Source organism: Heteronotia binoei, chromosome 8 (assembly GCF_032191835.1).
Source record: "Heteronotia binoei isolate CCM8104 ecotype False Entrance Well chromosome 8, APGP_CSIRO_Hbin_v1, whole genome shotgun sequence".
Taxonomy (NCBI): domain Eukaryota; kingdom Metazoa; phylum Chordata; class Lepidosauria; order Squamata; family Gekkonidae; genus Heteronotia; species Heteronotia binoei.
This window is the reverse complement of record NC_083230.1, coordinates 83,520,120-83,539,154: the sequence shown is the minus strand read 5'-3', so window position 1 is coordinate 83,539,154 and position 19,035 is coordinate 83,520,120. Positions and strand designations below refer to the sequence as shown.

At 39.9% G+C, this 19,035-nt stretch overlaps 1 protein-coding gene across 2 annotated transcripts; it reads right to left on the bottom strand.

Annotated features, from left to right (window-relative positions):
* Nucleotides 1–96: 96 nt before the first annotated feature.
* DDX17 (DEAD-box helicase 17) lies at nt 97–18,494 on the bottom strand. Of its 2 annotated transcripts, XM_060245451.1 has the most exons (13): nt 18,164–18,494; nt 15,515–15,653; nt 13,652–13,751; nt 12,337–12,470; nt 11,271–11,336; nt 10,950–11,091; nt 10,249–10,409; nt 9,992–10,164; nt 9,472–9,582; nt 8,551–8,612; nt 8,119–8,178; nt 3,973–4,209; nt 97–3,002 (listed from the first exon to the last, which is right to left on the bottom strand). In XM_060245451.1, exons 1-13 carry the CDS (start codon nt 18,205–18,207, stop codon nt 2,488–2,490), a joined length of 1,944 nt encoding a protein of 647 aa, XP_060101434.1. In that variant the 5' UTR covers nt 18,208–18,494; the 3' UTR covers nt 97–2,487. The 2 variants fall into 2 exon arrangements, with proteins under 2 accessions (XP_060101434.1, XP_060101435.1); XM_060245452.1 differs by lacking the exons at nt 97–3,002; nt 3,973–4,209 and adding an exon at nt 6,142–6,402.
* Nucleotides 18,495–19,035: the final 541 nt, after the last annotated feature.

The window sequence follows — 19,035 nt, the reverse complement described above, 5'->3', positions numbered from 1 at the left end:
CTTCTTGTGTCCCATATATTTTAAGTAGGAGCAGGTGGGATATACAAACTTCTGAAATACAAATTTAATTCAAAAACTTTTGAATTAAGACAAGAGTTTGCACTTTGACAACAGTGTTTTATTCATACCTACAAAAGAAAACAAGATGGTATCAAAAGGACAATTTATAAACTAATCATAACATAGCCTTTAGTATACTGTGCCTGAACACCACAGAGCTACGAATCTCTCCATTCAAGTCTTTGTTTAATATAACAGGAATGTGTTCAAATACCAGTCAGGGTTGAAACAGCGTACTGATCCTACCCAAAAAGCCTCTAAACCTTTCCATTAAGCAAAGCCCACACAAAAACTTATCAGTAAAAAGATATATTGGATTGTTATTTCCACAAATGCTTTTACTGGGAAAATGGTAGACATTACTGCTTTGTCAACAGGGCTCTCTAGCTGGCATACGGAACCAAGAAGTGCCACATGGGACAGAAGCAGTACATGCCATGAAGCATTCAACGGTTAATACTCTGGCTGAGCATGAGACTCTAGGCTGAAGCAGTCTTCAAGCTGCAACAAAGCACTGCTAAGCCCAAAACAATTTTGCCTCTGCAAAGGGACTGAAGAAACACAAAGTCCACTTAGCAGTCCTGACTGTCCTGAAACCCTTTTACCTTTAAAGACAGAGAGAAGGTTATGTGGTTTTCCCACATCCCCCTAAACCTGTAGATTAATTTCTGCGTGAACTAAAAATATAGCTCCAAGATATATTTCATGAAGGAAGTGTAGATTAAAGTTCAGTAAATGAATGTTCATTTGCATTGGAGCTTTCTGCCAGACACATCAAGTGTTCTCTGATTTTCCAGACCTAGACAAATGTAAGTCAAATAAGACAAGAGAAATTTAAACTGGCACATATTTCCCTCCCACAGATTGTGCCCACAACCTACCTGTACATTGCGTGCAGATACATAAGTGATCTATCATCCCTCATCCTGCTCTCTACTGAGGAATGCAAATACAAAGCTGGTTTTTGTAAGTCAGGTCTTAATCACTATAAAATAACTGGGCAATCTTATTTGTTTTGTTTGAACTATGTACTCCCCCAAACAGAAAATAAGGTAGCCAACCTTGCATCACAAGATTTATGCCCTCAAATCAGGACGCAAGTCATCTCCTGTCATATATCTGAATGTGACAGGTGATGTAACAAGATCAACTATCACCAGCCATTCTGCTAATAGTCACAACATATAAACCTCAGTACTAGAAGAAAAATCCTATCCCACCCACCCTACCCACCAACATAAAACCCTCTCTCAGCCTGAGGAGGGAGAAAAAAAAGAGATTGAATAAAAGTGTTATACCTGCCTAAAATTTCCTAGAATGCTACTACCTACCTGTAAAAGCTGAGTGCAAAGGATAGCTCACTCAAAAGCAAAGCCCAAATCAGTTGAAGGTACGAATGACACTCCAAGACATATTAGCTATCTCTGCCTCAACTCCCCCTGAACAGGGACCTAAATAAACCTCTGAAGTTAAAATTGAATCACTGTATTTTGGACAGTGGTATCCTGAACCTATTCAGTAAATACTTCTTACTAAAAGAAATATTACCAAGTAAACAGAAACTGTCTTAGTTTATTTCTATCTTCTGCTGAAGAGCAATTTTAACCATGGCAGCCGATATCTGTGGGCAAGATTTCACTCAAGCTCTCTTAAGTGGAATCCAGTTAGTAATAATTTAACAGCCACAGAAAAACCCAATTTATTTTTTCAGCAGTTAAATCTGGGATGAAAGTACACTGCAACAGACAAAGGACCCCCTACTGATATTTACACCTTCCCCCTCCAGCTACTACCATCCAAGAGCTGCAGAAATGCTAACCAAAATTATCTGGTAATTATTATTTTGTCTAACAGAGGGGTTTTGGAACACCATGAGCTGAGCAATACTAGACAAATTATACTTTCAAAATTCACCTATACCAAATCCAAATACTTTGTATTCTATGTTCATGTTTTAAAATGAAGTCTTAACTCTAGAGAAAATAGTACACTCTTATTTTCTGTTAAGAAGGGAGCACTGCATGGCACCTTCATTCTTGATGTTCACAGCATGGAGAACATGTCCTCTCTGCAGCAAGTTTTCTTACACAAGCCTCAGACACAAAGACAATTGGGCTGGGACATTTCTGCCCTGCATAGTCTCTCCCCCTCCTCATTTCGTTTTTAAAGAGAAAATCATTCGAGATTCTTTAAGCATGCAAAGGCCAAACTTCATGTCTGTAACATGGTCAGTATTCCAGTCAATTCTAATTTTAAAAACAAAATCAGTAACATGGACTAGGGACCACTGTCTTGGGCAGAATTTGGATGGTGAACTCTACATCTAAGCTGTATTGGAACACATCACAATGGGTGAGATGAGGGAAGAAAGGGAAGAGAAGGTTCTTACATTGCAAATCTTGACTGGCGCTAGTAAACCAAATGGTCTCACTTGCGTGAAGGGGGTGGGGGTGGGGGAGGAGGTGGATATTGGTAGCCAGCGGTCTGTCCCATATAGCCCATCACGTTAGTGCCTGGAGGCTGAGGAAACTGTTGCGACATGAGAGGTTGAGGCTGCTGGCCTGAACGGCCCATCCCTGCATATTGCTGTTGGCTGGTACTTTGTGAGGTTCTCCCAGCATTGGCAGTGTTGGCTCCACCATAACCAGCAGCACCATATTCTGCCCCATAGCCACTTGTGCCATAAGCAGCAGCTCCATAGGCCCCCTGGGCATAACCATATTGGCCCTGCTGTGTCCCAAAGGCAGAATTGGGACTTCCATATGTGCTACCATAGGCCTTGTTGGCTCCATTGGCAAAGCTGTCACTGCGCTCACGATCCCTGAAGCTACCAGAGTCTCTTCGGCCATCTTTAACACCTCGGAGCCTTCGTTCACATTCCTCCTGGTACATCAGATTAGGGTTGTTGGATGAATTGCTGGTTCGGTAACGAGAACGACCACCTAGTGATAGATATGGTTCACTTTAATACAGCATCTCAATCTAAAATAAAAGCTCTTCATAAATCAATTTGTATCCATATTTGCAATACTATATCTAATAGCGCCTATTAAGACATCATGAAACTACCACACAACTGTTAATTCTTTTCACATTATATGATCATCAAATTTTAGAATAAAACACTGTAAAAGCATAAAGTTTGATACATTTGATTTAATCTAAGTTTTAAAAAAGAACTAAGGAGTTGGAAGACATTTGATGGGGATTTCGGAGAGTACAATCAAGGATATAAAAGTAAGTATGTTTAATGTGAGTTTTTCAAAGAGACCTCTTATCAGGCAGGACAAAAATCTCTGTATAATTTCTATGGCCCTGCCTATAAGTGAGTGGGAAGAGTTCTCTACATTCTGCTCTGAATCTCACTATACTTTAATATTAGGAGCAGTTTTGCTTCAGATACCATCTTATATAAAGGTGATACTTAAAGCTCTAGAATGCCCTTGTTTGAGCCCTCAATCTGCTTGGCTTTTCTCTGTGCACCATTCTGCAAGGAGATGAAAATCTTTTTGTAGTAGTTGGATTCTGGTAACTATTATTTGTTTACTGGACAATTTTGTTTACTCTCCTTTTTATTTCATTATGCTGCTCAATTTTTCTGTCTGTCTTTATTTAACAAAATATATACTCCAACTTTCTGCACTCATAAGGGCCACCAAGGCAGCTAACAAATTATATCTTAAATCTGTACTGGCTTACACTGTTATGAAATATGGGTTACACACTCTGCATATATACACACACTCAAGGAAACAGATGGACCATCTATTCCGACTTCTGGCAGGGATGACCCTACATATCCAACAAGCACCCTAACTGCCAGGGAAATCTACCCTATGCCCTGACTGACACTTGATAACCCACCCATTGAAATATGCAAGTCAACAAATGAAACAACTAGAAAACATTTACCTCCACCTCCACCACCACCTCTATGGTCCACAAGCTGCATCAGTTTTGGATTGATGGCCTGGTTGGCTTCCTCTAGCACTTTTATCAGTTCTCTGGCTTGTTTCAAATTCCCTGGTGTGAAGAATGTGTACGCAGTGCCTTTGTTGGTGCTACGAGCCGTACGGCCAATTCGGTGCACATAATCCTCCGAGCTGTTTGGATAGTCGTAGTTTATCACAAACTTTACATCTTCCACATCTTGTGAGGCAACCAAAGCACAGTGAAGGGTTGAGGAGAGGGTAGTGGAGGAAGGATGTGCCAACAGAAGGTAGGGTGTACGAATGCAAGTGACAGTAACAAGAGAAAAGAAAAAAGTTACTAGCTGCAAAGAGTGAAGACAATACAGACTTTTCCCAACAGAGCAGAAGGCTAAATTAGGAGATTTCCAATGAGAATGCAAAATTTGTTTTCACACGTTAAAACAGTTCATCACTCTCAAATTCACCCATCCTTTGCTTAGGCATGCCGTGAACACATACACATAGTATCACTCTCTGAACATTAACTTGTGGAATTCAGGCAGTTTTACCTGTATCAACAAACTGTGCCACTCTTTTTACAAACAGCAAAATGGAAGGGATGAGTGAAAGAACTGTTAAACACCCTTAACTCTGTTAGGAGAAGCCTATCAAGTCTACCATCATTTAAGTCACTTACCTTCCATTCAGTAACAAGTTAACACAGAACTTTTTCAAAATATGACAATTGCTACAAATAATTTCAAAAATTCCCCTCCCTAGCAGCCGTAAGATATTCCAGTTACAGCTGTGATGAATTATGTCAGTTTGGGTAAAGGATGGCTAGACAATTTTAATCCTTTGTTTCTATAGATATGCAAAACACTAACATTTAATCACATCACTAAGTTTTGCCTAGGTAAGATTTTTAGTATAAAATTGTTTGCCATTGATGTGAACTAAGAAGATTAAACCCAACTGCATTGCCTAGGGGAAGCACCTGAAACTTCAGAAATGTGGACAGTAGAAACCCATAAATGTTAGTGCAATGCTTTGCTGAAACCCTGCCAAACAATATTAAGGAAAAGCAATTTTACATTAAATTAACAGCTCACGTACAAAAAAATCTGCATTTTAAGGAGAATATTCAGATTATATCCAAGATAAAACACAGATTGACTTTTCTTTTAAAAATGAGAAACATTCCCTGTTGTTACCAGACCGATGCACACTCCCTCCTCCTGTGGGAAATCGCTGCAGCCGATCCCGTCTCTTTGCCTTTTATTTTTGGCGGCCTCCTTTCGAAAACTCCGCCCTCTGACACGGGACCACTGGAGCGCGGGGAGCATGCATCAAGGGTCCATGGCAGCGAGAAGTCCCCACACACGCTCGCTCTGTGAACTGGCTTAGTTGCTTCTCTGTAGCCCCATTTGGTTGTCAAGCGCCTGAGAACCTGGGTTCACGTAAATGTTTCAGGTCCTCCAACGCTTGCTGTCCCCTCACAGGGCTTAAAGGGGGCAATTGTCAAAAATGAAGGTGTTAAAAATTACATCCATAGGGTAAGGCTGCATCTATTGCCCAGACTGCATCAATTTCAAATAAAAGGACTGAGGGAAAGGGACAGTGGGTTGTTATAGGTGGCAAAGGGGTGTTATGTCTGTTTCTTATTACAGCAAGGGGGGGCTCCTCATTCTTTCCAGACTCCAAAGTCCTGAATCACACTAAAAAGTGAGAAGGCAGATTTCACAGGGGGCAGCGCGAGTCTCCAGCTTGGTGCAACTATCTCAAACAGCAAATATTAGGGAGGGGCAGGGTAAAGCACTCAGTACGTTCACATCTTCACATCTAGGATTTAACTGGAGTCTGACAAGACAGCAGGCTACATGGCCTCAGCCAATCCGATTGTGAACATCCATTAGCAAAGTAGCCACAAGGAATACCAAGAAACGCTTCTTGTTAGAAAGCACAGGAACTGTCAATTAACAATGCAGGGTTCAGTGAGTAGATCTGGGTGGGAAATCAACGGAAGGACACCAAGGAAAAGCAGGAGGGAGGGAGTGGGGCAATTTCCACCTTTGACAGGTGGGGTGGATTGATATGCCCATTATCTAAATAGGGTGAAAGGTGGGAGGCAGGGGAAACATGCAGTAAAAAGTAGATTTTTCTCTTAATCAAGTTTGCACTGACGTAAATCGTGCTCATCACAATATTTCTTCCAAGGAACTATATTCAGTTCTTGATCCTTCTAAAAAGGAGCCTGACTATCTGGGGATGCATACCCACTGAGATGCCCCCGGAAAAGGACTGAATGTCTGAATGTAAATTGGGAGGGGCTGAAATTAGCAAACACGATCATCTAGAGAGCTGCTTCGACCACCAATGTAGATATGTCCCCAGACCTGCACTGAGTGATCGGCAGCTGATATCAAAGTTTCTGTTAAAGAAAACAAACAAAAAGAAATTTAATGATTTGACTTTAACAGAGTGAAGTGTAACCAATTTTTTAATGAGAAACAGTGCAGAGGGAAGTCTTCTCGTTCGGGGTTCATTCACAAAGAAGCCATTATGGGGGACTCAACTTACCTGGAAGGAGCTTTCTGAAACCAGTGTTCCACTGGGAAGAGGGAAAAACCCTGGTGACTCAACCAAAAAGTGCGCGCCCCTGTTCTATATTTTAGGTAGAAGCCTTCACTTTCCAGGAACTTGGAGGAATTCGTCCAGAGATTTGCTGGTTAGGTACTATTTTATGTTTTATAAAAGCAGCAAATTCTGGGCCCCAAAACAAGCCAAGATGTTATATAGTAACAAGAAACAGACTCTGGTACCTTTTCCCCACAGCCTCAGTGAAGTGGGGAAGGCAGAGCGGGAAGACTGTTTTCTTTAAATAGTATCCAAATGAGTTGTTTTGGGGATCTATATGAGGAGTAGGGCTGTTTTTAAGTGTCTAGGCAAGATGCACAAAGAAGCTACCAGCACACAGCAAGCCTGTTTAAAAACGAATGCCAAAGAAAACAATATTGTCTTTTACTTAGAAAAAACAACACCCATTATGGCTTTACCCCTTCTCCTAACAGGCCTAAGTTCTACCTGCACAGGTCCAGACATGACCCCAGAGGACAGAGACTGAAGTCCATATGAACATCTCTCAGAGAAGCAGTGGACAATTTAGAGGATGGGGTGGGAGAATGAAGGTTATGAGACTAAAGGCTCCTAATCTGTTTAGTATGTTTATAATATATAAGATGCAATATGAACAAGCTATCTTTTCAGTACTTAAAGAATTCTGAGTGGCAATAGGTTCACACATTTAAAAGAAGTCCGTATAAACCACATATAGGATTATTTCCAGATTCACTCTAAGATCAGTCACAGTGGGCCAGCCCAATGGGACTCAATACTACTGAATAGCTCCACAGTGTGATTACTGCCATACTTGCCAAGTTTGTACAAGGGGGTCTGACATTTCTGAACCCACGAGAATCAGAGAATACAGATATCCTTGGTGAAGTGCTGTTCACTCAAGCATCCACACTCCTCAAAGAAAACTAAGGTACGTTCTCACTATAACAAAGCACCTGGTGGCTTTTACTATAACCTCAGTAATCCAGCGTAGGAGGACAAGTGAGGCACTTGTGTAGGAGGACATGTGAATGAAAATACTAAATATGCTCACCTAAGTGAAACAGTGTTCTGTGACTGGGTGAAGGAAAGAGTGAAGTCTATCTAGGCAAGGCTTTTATGGCGCAATTACGTTAGTAATGCATTTGGGTGAAAAAGGATTTCTTTTAAGGTGTACACTCTTCTACTTAATAATTCTAGTCAACAGCTCATTGGATGCAGTCCAGTCCTAGCCATCCAGATACAAAGCTGGAGCTGGAAAGGAGGTGGGTGAGGTAGGATTGGGCTGAGTAATTGGACGTCTCTTCTCCCCACTGGCGATCGATTAGTCATGCCTAGGCCTTGCTGAAGACCAAAGCCTGTTCATTAGGAGCAGGAAGAGGACTTTGAATATGAAAGAAAAAAAAGATTAAGGTTAAAAAAAGGCATTTCACATGTGGGGGAAAGTCACGCTTTAAATTCTTTGGGAAAAAAACTTCTGAATCTAAAGAAATGACCTGAGAAGCAGGCAGAGAAGCCTACGTGTACAAACCTAGCCCACGAGATGCAACATCCGTAGCAATTAAGATAGGAGCCTTTCCAGAACGGAATTCTGAAAGAAAAGAACCAATCTTGATATACCTCTTTGATTCACAAAATAATGTTTAACGCAACACACACAGATATCTCTTTGATTCTGATCATTCCATTGCAAGTCCTGAATGCCAAGAATCAGACCCATACTAGAACTGCAGGAAATAACTTCCCTTGGCATGTTCTGAAAAACGCTCATTACTGCAGTTAACAAAGTACATTACAAATTAAACTCAACACAGAAACTAGTAAAAGCTAAACAGGAAGTACGTTCAGCATATAGAAAAAATCTATAAACCTGTATTAATGTACTGCTTATAAATAACACAGTTCACATTGTTGTTGTTTTAAAGTGTTCTGGTAAGCCAGACAAATTCTTCATTCTACTCACCATTAAGCACCCAATCTCTTTCTGGCTGACTCTTGTCTCCATGAATACACATAGCTGGCCATCTACCAAAACAAAAGATTAAAAAAGTTTTAGACAACAAAGGCAGAAAATTAAAAACCTAAATGCTGTCAATATTTAGTTTAACAACATACTGATGCAGACCAATTTAAGACAATTCAAGCTTTTAAGACAGAGTAAACAACAACATGATAATGGATACCTTTCAGATATACAGCCAAACACCACCAGGAGATGGTGTGGTTCTACAGAAGCTAAGAAGGTAAAGAACTCTTTGCCCAGGCTATAAACTGTTTCTTAGTTCATAGAAAGTTCTATAAGAAGGAACCCAAACAAGCATTTGGGAAGAACACCATGCTCTCTCTCAGTTTGTGCTTTCCAATTACAGCTTGCATATTTCTGAGATGAGTGTTTGCTATCATATTGGTGATTAATTATTTCTTCGTTCACAGACTGACCTACGATTTCATTTTCCCAGAGTTTTCTTTTTCTTATTACTATATTTACATCCTGCTTTTTATCCATAGAGATTTACCCAAGTGGTTCAGAACATGTTATGAACAACTTATTCTTAGTCCTCTCTCTTACTTCCTAATACTTCACTTCTCAATCAAGCACGTGGTTCTGCTGCAGCACATCCATCTGGGTATCCTGTAACCCATTATTTGTAACCAACTTCAATATAGGCCTTACAAACACACAGATCCTAGCTTCTCACACAGAAAGCAAGATTCAACAATTTCTAGAAAGCAACCCTTTTGCTGTCTGGGTTTCATTATAAATCAAACAACGAAAACATTCATATGAACATCATCACTGCAAGGGCTGCCAAAAGGACCATTTATGCTTCTCAAAGTTCTTCATCTACAATGCATTGATTCAAATTAAGGCCACAAGACCTACCCATCTCTACGCATCCTTCGAGTTAAATCATCACATCGTCTTTTTGTCTCCACAAAGATAATAGTCTTGTTCTCTTTTTCAGCCATAATTTCTTCCATTAGTTGTATCAATCTATTAATAAATAAAAACCTTATAAATTATACATAAGGAAGTTTATTCATTTTGAGATAAGCAGAAAAGCTCATTTTGATACCACTCAATTATCCAATAACTAAGAACAGCGTTTAAAAGTGAGTTAAATATTTTAAGCCAGTGCATACTTATAGAAGTGACTGGTTTTAAGTTTGGTCTTAAGTATTACTGAAATATTTATATTGGTGGCTCTATTTTATGGATTTCTTTTTGTAAGCACTTTGAAGGTTCCATTAGAAAGAGGGCAAAAAGGATAAAAATAGATGTCAATATATACTTAAAATTTCACTGGTGTAACTGAAATGGTATAGCCAGATAGTATCACAGATAAAAAGAGGTTCTGACTGAACATGCAGGAAAACTGAGGATAGTATAGCAGCATCCATACTTATGGTCCTTTTCGCTCTCCATGCACACATCCACTATTTGCAGGATATTATGATTAGCACTCAGCTCCAGGTTGCCCACGTTGATCTGAACATAGTCATGTAAAAAGTCCTCCGCCAGCTGGCGCACCTCCTTTGGCCAAGTGGCACTCCACATGAGAGTCTGCCTGTCAGGCTGAGAGGAACAACAAGTTATATAGCATACACATGTAAATTTGTTATAAAAAGGAAATGTAAAAAGACAAAAAAAATTATATACCCGTATCTGATCAACAATTTTGCGAATCTGAGGTTCAAAACCCATATCCAGCATTCTGTCAGCTTCATCCAATACAAGGTATGTACAACGGCGGAGGTTGGTTTTTCCTGCTTCCAAAAAGTCAATCAGACGTCCAGGCGTAGCAATACAGATTTCAACACCTGGACAAGAGGAATAAAATCACTTGAACCTTCAAGTTAACAATCTAGATTACTGTACCAGTCAACCCTGCCATTACTTGGGTTTACGTTCTCATGCCTTAATCTACTAACCTAATGACTATCTCAAGCATAAAAATACAGTTGTTAAGCATGCATTACACATGTATCTTTGCTTATAACGAAGCTGAATGAACCTCTTCTAGTCTGTAACTCTGAATGCACACATTACAGACAAATTAAATAAAAATTTGATGATATATTTTTATATTAAAATATAAAATTTTATATTATATATATATATTAAACTGATTAAAAATCATATAACACCATTTCTACAGAATAGTATTTTTATTTGATTTGAACACATGAATCTTCCACCCCATGGCCATAATTACGATAACTTCATCGTTCAAAGGCAATCTTTACTTTTACTAATTATATATACCCATAAAACATTAACTTAACGTCAATAGACTTTCAAGAACTTAGAAAAGTGTAACTGCTTACGAAAATACTAGAGTTCCACCAACTGTCAATTACCTCTCTCCAGGTCTCTGATTTGGGGACCTTTGGGTGCTCCTCCATATATACAGGTACTTTTCAGCCTTGAACATTTACCATAATCATCAGCTACCTGTTGGACTTGCTGAGCCAGCTCTCGAGTAGGAGCCAAAACCAAGCACTGCAAAAAAAAAAACCCATCCAGAATACTAAATACAACACTCCCAACAGTCCCCTATTTAAATAATAGAAGGGAAGCTCACAGAACTGCAATTTACCAAAGATCCACAATACAGTCTGACAAACCAGCATACAATACACCATGGGGTGAGGGGAAGACAACCCAAAAAAAGTACTCACAATTGGACCATCTCCTCTTTCCAAATATGGCTGGTGATTGATGTGAACAATTGCAGGTAGCAAATACTGAAATGAGGAAAACAGCATCCATTAAAGGTTACAATATGTAGTAGATATACAGCTACTGTACAACAATTAACTATTTCTAAAATCCTGCCTCAAAACACTAAACTGGCATCAAACCAGAAGCTAAGAACATCCACTTCAACATAACAGAGGTAGGCATGTTCAACATAACAGAGATAGGTATGTGTTATGCCTGGTTCAGAAATTAAGTGATCTCAATTCCTGAGATCAGCCAAGCTGATCTTCACAGAGCTGCATTAATGGGGGACAGCTAGAATTCATTCACGTGAGATCTATGGTAGTGAAGTTTTAGGATCTCATTTGCTTAACCAAGCTAAGTACTGATACTGGTGTAGGGAGAAAAGGAGAAACAGCAGATGATAGTAAGCAGGCTGCAGTTCAGGACACACTTGCAAGCAGAGACTACAGTTTCAACACTGATACTGATGTTTACCAAAGAGGAATAAAAAGTTTTTCCACACATAATCCTCTCTGTAGTTTTCACGATTCAAAACATCTAAGAATAGAGGTGCTTCTGAATGCTTCTTTTACCATTTTCAAGGCTTTAAGACTTAAGGACATATATGGTAGCAGTTTTCATTGACAATGGTACATGTTAATGGGGCTGGACTAGATGACCCTGGAGGCATCTTCTCACTCTATGATTCTATATCCAAGTACAAGCAGACTACTGAGGTCCCTGTCTATGGTTGTGACCCTATTCACTGCAATTGTCCCACTGAACAAAATGAAACTTGCTTCTACTAAACACACATACTTAAGATGGGGCTGTGTGACACTGGAGTCAATTTCTCACATTTCTTATCACCCTTGAAGTCTGTACTTCATTTATAAACATATACCCTTCCCCATTTACCAAGAACACCATAACAACTTTCAAAGGATATACTAAGATGTGTGGGAAAATTCAAGATCTAGCCTTGGTGTTGAGAAGACAATAATAAAAAGTAATCCCGCAGAAAAAGAAAAAACAACGTACTGCCAATGTTTTCCCAGAGCCGGTCTGTGCAATGCCCACCATATCACGACCACTGAGGGCTAATGGGAAGCCCTGACACTGAATTGGGGTTGGTTCTGTGAAATGCTGGTCCATCAAGACATCCATTACATATTCTAAAAGTCAGAGGAAAAGATACAAACAAAATCAAGAACTGTGAAGTATCACTGTATAGTTTCTCCAAAGCTACATGCTAAAATTACCTTCTAAAGTCAAATATAAGCAACAAAAATAATTATTGCTATTGCTTAGTCATATTTAGCATGTGGCTAAAATTAAAATTGGAAGGTAATTTTACCCTGAAGCTAAAAAAACCATGAAATCTACAGTTCACCTATTGACCTATCTTAAGGTGGTTCTAGTCCTGCAGTGCTATTCCATTGCCTCAAGTTTATTTAACATCTATAAGAAACTGCTTGAGAAAGCCAAAGGGTTTGTGGTATGGTATCATCAATACACAGGTAATGATTTAATCTGATCCAAAAGAGGCACTGCATTTGCCAAATATGTGAATAAATAGAAACGGAATAAACTGAAGCTTTCTACAGGCCAGATACAGATATTGTGGTCCAGGGGAACAAGAAGGTATTTAAGTTGCTTTGGACTGTGTTGACTATACCAGAAAACTCTGGTTTGCAGTTCAGGTGTACTCCTGGTGAAAACGTAGCATCAGCAGCCAGAATGACAGTTTATCAGTTTAGGCTGGTATACCTAACATGACTTTTCCTCAAAAAACCTAACCTAGCTACACTTATGCATGGCTTAGTGATCTCCAGACTACACTACTGAAATATGTTCTGATATGTCTCTGAAAAGTTCTGTTAGTCCAAAAGGGTGCTCCATTAAATATAGGTCTGGCAGCTGGTGACACGCAAAAGTAAATTCCTACTGGTGGCGCACACAGTGGAATGCCTTCCTACAGAAGAAACATTGGGTCTTTTAATATTTAGTAATAATAATAATATTTCTCTTTTAATATTTAGGAGGACTGTAAACAAGCTCCTGAGCAAGCTTGTGGTTAAGATTACCTTTATCATTTATGAGGGACAGGAATGTTTTAATGGGCTCACGTTCAATTTTCATCCTGCTTCTAATGTTATTAATTGTATCATTCCTCTGCTTGTATTTATTGCACTCGTTAGACTGTCACTGTGATTCTCTGTTTTATCCATTATTGTCTCCATGGCTACTATGAATTGCTTTGGGGGTGCCAAAAAGTGACATATAAATGTTTTTGTAGTTAAGATTCCCTCCCCTTTCCCAATACCTGTGCTTAACTATTTGGACGAATACTCACGTGGGAAGTTACATTGGTGGAAGGCAAATACAGGCTTGGGGCACCCATCTGCTCCTCTAACTGTAATCTCTTTCTTTCTTCTTAGCTCATCAACCTCATACTATTTTTAAAAAAGCAAACAAATAGATAGTCCTTTTATTTCTATCAGTGGATATAATTCATACCAAACTTTAACAGAATATACATTATGTGATTTTTAGATCTCTCTTATCTAACAGCTATATGGTAGCGAAAGATCTAAGAAAAGTCTCTATCAGTGTAGGAACATGTTTCTGAAACTCAAGTGTACTAGGCCCTGTTGACTCACATCCTACGTAGTAAAAAGCAACAGCCTTTTTGGGGTGGATCCTACTGTTATCCTACCACTCCACGGAGCAAAGCCTGAAGCTTTCTTCCAGCCTAAAGCACCTTACCAAAGAGCTACTTAAGTCAGAAGAATGTTTCTTTGAGGAAGGCTGGCTCTAACCAAATGCCTGTACGACTCAAAATGGGACCTCCTGTAGCTGTCTTGTCATATATTAAATACTTTACTATGAACATATTCTCAAGATATTCAATATTCTACTGCATCTACAAAATGAGGCTCTAGCAAATCGAGAAAATACATCACATCAAGACCTGTCCTTGCTTATCTAAATCAATATTTTAACATGGACTATATCATATTTTATAGCATTCATAATCCACTCATCTCAAAATACTCAGAGTTAATTAAAAACTTAGCAAATGGTTTTGCCCACTTTCTTTGAGGCTACTCCATCTTTTTTGAAGCTTATTCCATCTGGGGTCTTTGGCTTCCTCGTTAGAGGATTTATTTGTATACTAAAATCACTGGATTTATTTCATCAGAATTCACAGCAAACCCAAGTGATATATCCTTCAACTCCTGTTTTTAATATCATCTCCATAAAGGCAGACAGCATTTCTGATGCCCTGAAAATACAACTATAATTTTTTGAAAACCCTGTTACACTCAAAGGCAAGCACTGATCCCTCAAAATGCATTTGTTTAAAAAAACTACAGCAAGTTCTCCACAACCCTGTTAAAAGTAAAAAAGAACTTTGTTTTCACTTGTTTGATATCTGTAAATAACTATTTGGAAACAATTTTTTAAAAAGTTAAACGATTATGATTTAATGTATATGAGGGCCTATTCCTGTTTCTAGAGACAAAGATTTTGGAGAGTTGCATCTTGTTTTTGTAAGAAATATAAACATTTGGCCATTTTTTATACCTCCACATATGCAGCTTTATCATTTTTTAGCAAAACAGCTGGGAATGTGCTCTTAAAAATAAATTTAACCGCCCAAAGTCCATTCTCCCCAGCCTTTGCACAAGTCAGGACACATAAGAGGCTGTGATAACATGGATTACAAACTTGAATTCCACAGTGAGATTAGCCACTTGCATGAACACTTGAAGCTGCCTTATACGAAGTCAGACCATTGATCTATCAAGGTTAGTATTGTCTACTCAGACTGGCAGCAATTATTCAGGATCTCAGGCCGATGTATGATGGTGAGTATGAATGGCTTTTAAAGGATCAAGCACCAAAAGTTTTGCAAACTGGAAGAGAGTTTTGTCCTTGCTACTATTCTATTTAATCACATTAGTAACATAAATATGTCTAGGAAAGGTGGCTGAGTAAGCTTTTACAAACATACATTTTGTAGGTTTATATAATCTTAAATAAGATAAATAAAAATATATAAACTGTAATAACTGACTGATAAGCAGTATAGTATATAAATTAGCAAACGAATCTGTACACAAACTCCTAGCCATTTTCAAAGCCTAGACAGCGTCCAGTTGGAAAGATTAAAACTAGGAAAGCTTCCAAGTATGCAAAGAACAACACTTACTGGAGTGAGTCGAGCCACTTCTGGATGTTCAACATAGAAGTTCTTCTCAAACTTGGGCAACTCATTCAAGTCCCATTTCTTTTTACGCAGCCGTTCACCGGGGTTTCCAAATTTCTTGGGAGGAAGAGGACTGCCAAACCTGGAGGAGGGGGGACACAGTAGCAACTATTTACAGAAAGCACTTCAGAAAAAAAATTAAGAATCTATTTTTGTGGATTTCTTAAGTACTATAATATTGCTTAATCAAAGAAACACTATCAAATATGGTGGGGAGAGTACGACCTAAAAGCAATATCAACTTTCATTCTTTCACCATTTGCCACATAGCACTGCTAGCCAACAAATAAAAAACAAAAAGGAGAGAAAGCCAAGCCACAGCAGCACCATTATGCACACAGAACAATGCTGCTTCAGAAGATACTGAAAACACCAAACTTTTATTGTATGTAATTTTTTCTACCATAACAGTAAAGAATCAAAACTATTCCAGTTCATTTTAAGTTTGGATGGTCATTTAGAAATGCCAAGTATTTTCCTAACATTACTTTCCAATGGATGCTGAATTTCAAATGATGAAGCAAAACTTTGAAAAGAAATACTATATATGAATGACAGTAATTTTGTAAGCCATTTTCATGGTTAATTTAGCAACAAACTACTGGTTCCAAATGCCACAGCTGCCCTGAGCCCGCTTCAATGGGGTAGGGCGGGATATAAATCGAATGAAATAAATAAATAAAAATAAACCACACACACTGCAATTAATCAGTTATGTAACCTTGCAGGTAGATTCCTCCTGGGACCTACTACACAAGGAAATATTTTTTGCTTTGACACGTCATTTCTGAATTTAATTAAGAAAAGGAACGAGCAACGTGAACATGTCAAGCATGACATTTGCCTTGACCTGGTTTAATGATCTCGAGAAAGAAGCTGCAGATTTCCACTCAAGTATGCTTTCTGATAGAGGTACTGGCAACTTTATGCAACAGCCATTCTAATTTGGCATGTCCAGCACCTACAAGTCAAACACTGACCAAGTTGATTCTCATACTGACTACTGCTAGTTCAAAAAGACTGGCAGAATCAGTAACGGCCATGCAGAAAAACAGTAGCACAAAAGTAATTTCCGTAGTGCTAACCCACTGTAACAGGACAAAACCGGCATTGATACTACCATTACTGAAGGGAGAACTGTCTAATTCTCAATATAGAACACAACAATCCTACTTTGTTATCCTACTTTGGCCACATGAGAAGACATGAGTCACTAGAAAAGATAATAATGCTAGTAAAACTCAAAGGCAGCAAGAATAAAGGAAAACCCAACATGAGATGGATTGAGTCAATAAAGGAAACACAGCCCTCATTTTGAAGGCTGTTAATGACACGATGTTTTGAAGGACATTAGTTCATAGGATCGCCATAGGTCAGAAGGAATTCTGACAGCAGTTAACACACACAACGTATTAGGGGATCCCAGAAAAAGTTCACATGGCATTTGTCTCCTTAATATAAACAAAACTGTTTCCTAGCAAGCAAAGGATTGCAGCATAAACTGAAGCTACATGATGAGCAAATAAGAATCAAAACTATTTTGCCTCTGCACTGTTGCTTTAAACTAACACATTTGCCATCCCAAACATATATGTGACAATGAGGCCTAGAAATCCAGAAGACCCAGAATGGAATTAAGAGTCCTCTCGCTGTTCTCAAAGACAAGCAAGGACTAGAATCACAGCGGTCTGAACAGGATTACACCCGTTCTGGCTGCAGAAGTAACATTCATATACCATTTTAATGTCCTCTGCAAAAAGAGACCCTGACAGACACCGGAAAACACCACACCTGCTTCTGTAAAGGTGCCTGTCCCGCCCAACCCAGAGAAAAATGCTAATCGCGCGGGGTCAGGAGGAAGCGAACACCGAAAATGTCCGTCGGATTACCGCGATGGGCAATTCGTCACAAGAAGAGACTCCCTTCTCATCCGGTCATTAAAAACAGACAGGAAAGGGGGGAGGAGAAAACAGTCCTCCGTGCCTGCAGTTCCCTCCTCCTTCAACCTTCTCGCTTCTCTCCCTAGATCTCCGCCCTTCGTAGCTTACACAGGGGCACTTCCCCGCCCACACTTTGGCTTCCATATTGTGACAATATTTCCCACGCAAAAACATTCAATTTCCAACTTTTTGTTGTTGTTGTTGGACAGTTCCTTTGAATCCAGAAGTTAGTGGGTGAAGTTTTTCCCCATCGGAAATCAAAGTTCCGATCGGTGAATTGCCAGCACCACCACCCCAAAAACCTGGCAAGTATAACTCCATTTAATGCCGCCGCCCTCTACACGCTTACTCAAGAAGTACTATACCGATTTCAATAGGACTTCCTCGACGCAGTGTACACATGACAGCAAATTTGCAACCAAACAAAAAATACGCTCTCATTATTCCTTTTTCTTCCCTCTCCCTCAATTTAAGGAGGCCCTCTTGTGCCTTGACAATGATGGGCAGAAATTCAACAGGTCAGTATTTCCCGAAACGAAAAAGTGCCTGGTCAACTTCTGCCCGCCAAGGCCCCGAGGCGGTTCCACATTCCGGGGGTGGGAGGCAGCAAGTTCCGTCGGGCAGCCCACCCTCCTTCGCCGACCCTCCTTACCCGCCGCGGTCACGGTCGCGGCCTCGGTCTCCGAAGCCTCGCATCCTCTCAGGCCGAAGGAGGCCGCAGCGCAAGACAATGTGAGCGGATGAGCTAGAGACCAGGAGGCCCAACCGCAGCTGCTACCGGTTTTGCTGCTACCGCTCTATCTCTGTGGAGTTAAACTTAGCAGCCGTGTTTCCCGAGCTGCAGAGCCACTTAGGCTTGATTTCGGGTCCTTCAAGACGGGCTGAAGAAAACCAAAAACCGGTTAGCGATAGAGGCAGGATTGTCTTTCTCTCCCGGTCTCCACACACAAAATGGCCGCCGTCACCCTAGCTCGCCTCTTCTTACGTTACCGGTCTACCCGAGATTTGCGTAAGTTACGTCCCTGAATAGCCAGGGAGGCGGGAAAAAAGTCGTTACATCTATTCTCTAACATCAGCCGTGTGCGTTGACCGTCCTCTAAATAGCACATTCAAGGGACACGCTATAGGGAAAGAACGTAGCAATGTGTCTGGGTTGGTTCTTTGTGTGGCGAATTGTTTCTATTCCCAAAAGGCATCTGCGGAAAGCGCTTGTGCCACATTGTTAGGAGACGCCTGAGTAAAAACCTTGCTACGAAACGCAATACGGAAAATTACTACTCCCAGCAATTTCTGTATCTACCGCTCTTTCTAAACCGGGTTTAGCGTAGAGAAGCGGGAAATTCCGATCTTGCGTAGAAACTGCAGGGAAATAATGAGTTACGTATAGTCCGTAGCGTATTCTGCATAAAGAATAGGGGCTTCTTCCAGTGGCACGTAAAGGAGGAGGTACCGGAATAGTGAGACAATGAACTCTTATATGTCGAAAAATGAAATTGATAAGGTCCCATCACGAGCTTTTACGTT

Bases quoted from the DNA above. Each gene is read 5' to 3' on its own strand.
- DDX17 (XM_060245451.1), bottom strand. From the start codon at position 18,207: ATGCGAGGCTTCGGAGACCGAGGCCGCGACCGTGACCGCGGCGG. The intron at 10,165-10,248 runs GTATATAATTTT...TGTTCCTCTCAG, and splicing joins AAATTGTTGATCAGATACGG to CCTGACAGGCAGACTCTCAT. The intron at 9,583-9,991 runs GTATGGATGCTG...ATTTATTAATAG, and splicing joins GAGAGCGAAAAGGACCATAA to ATTGATACAACTAATGGAAG.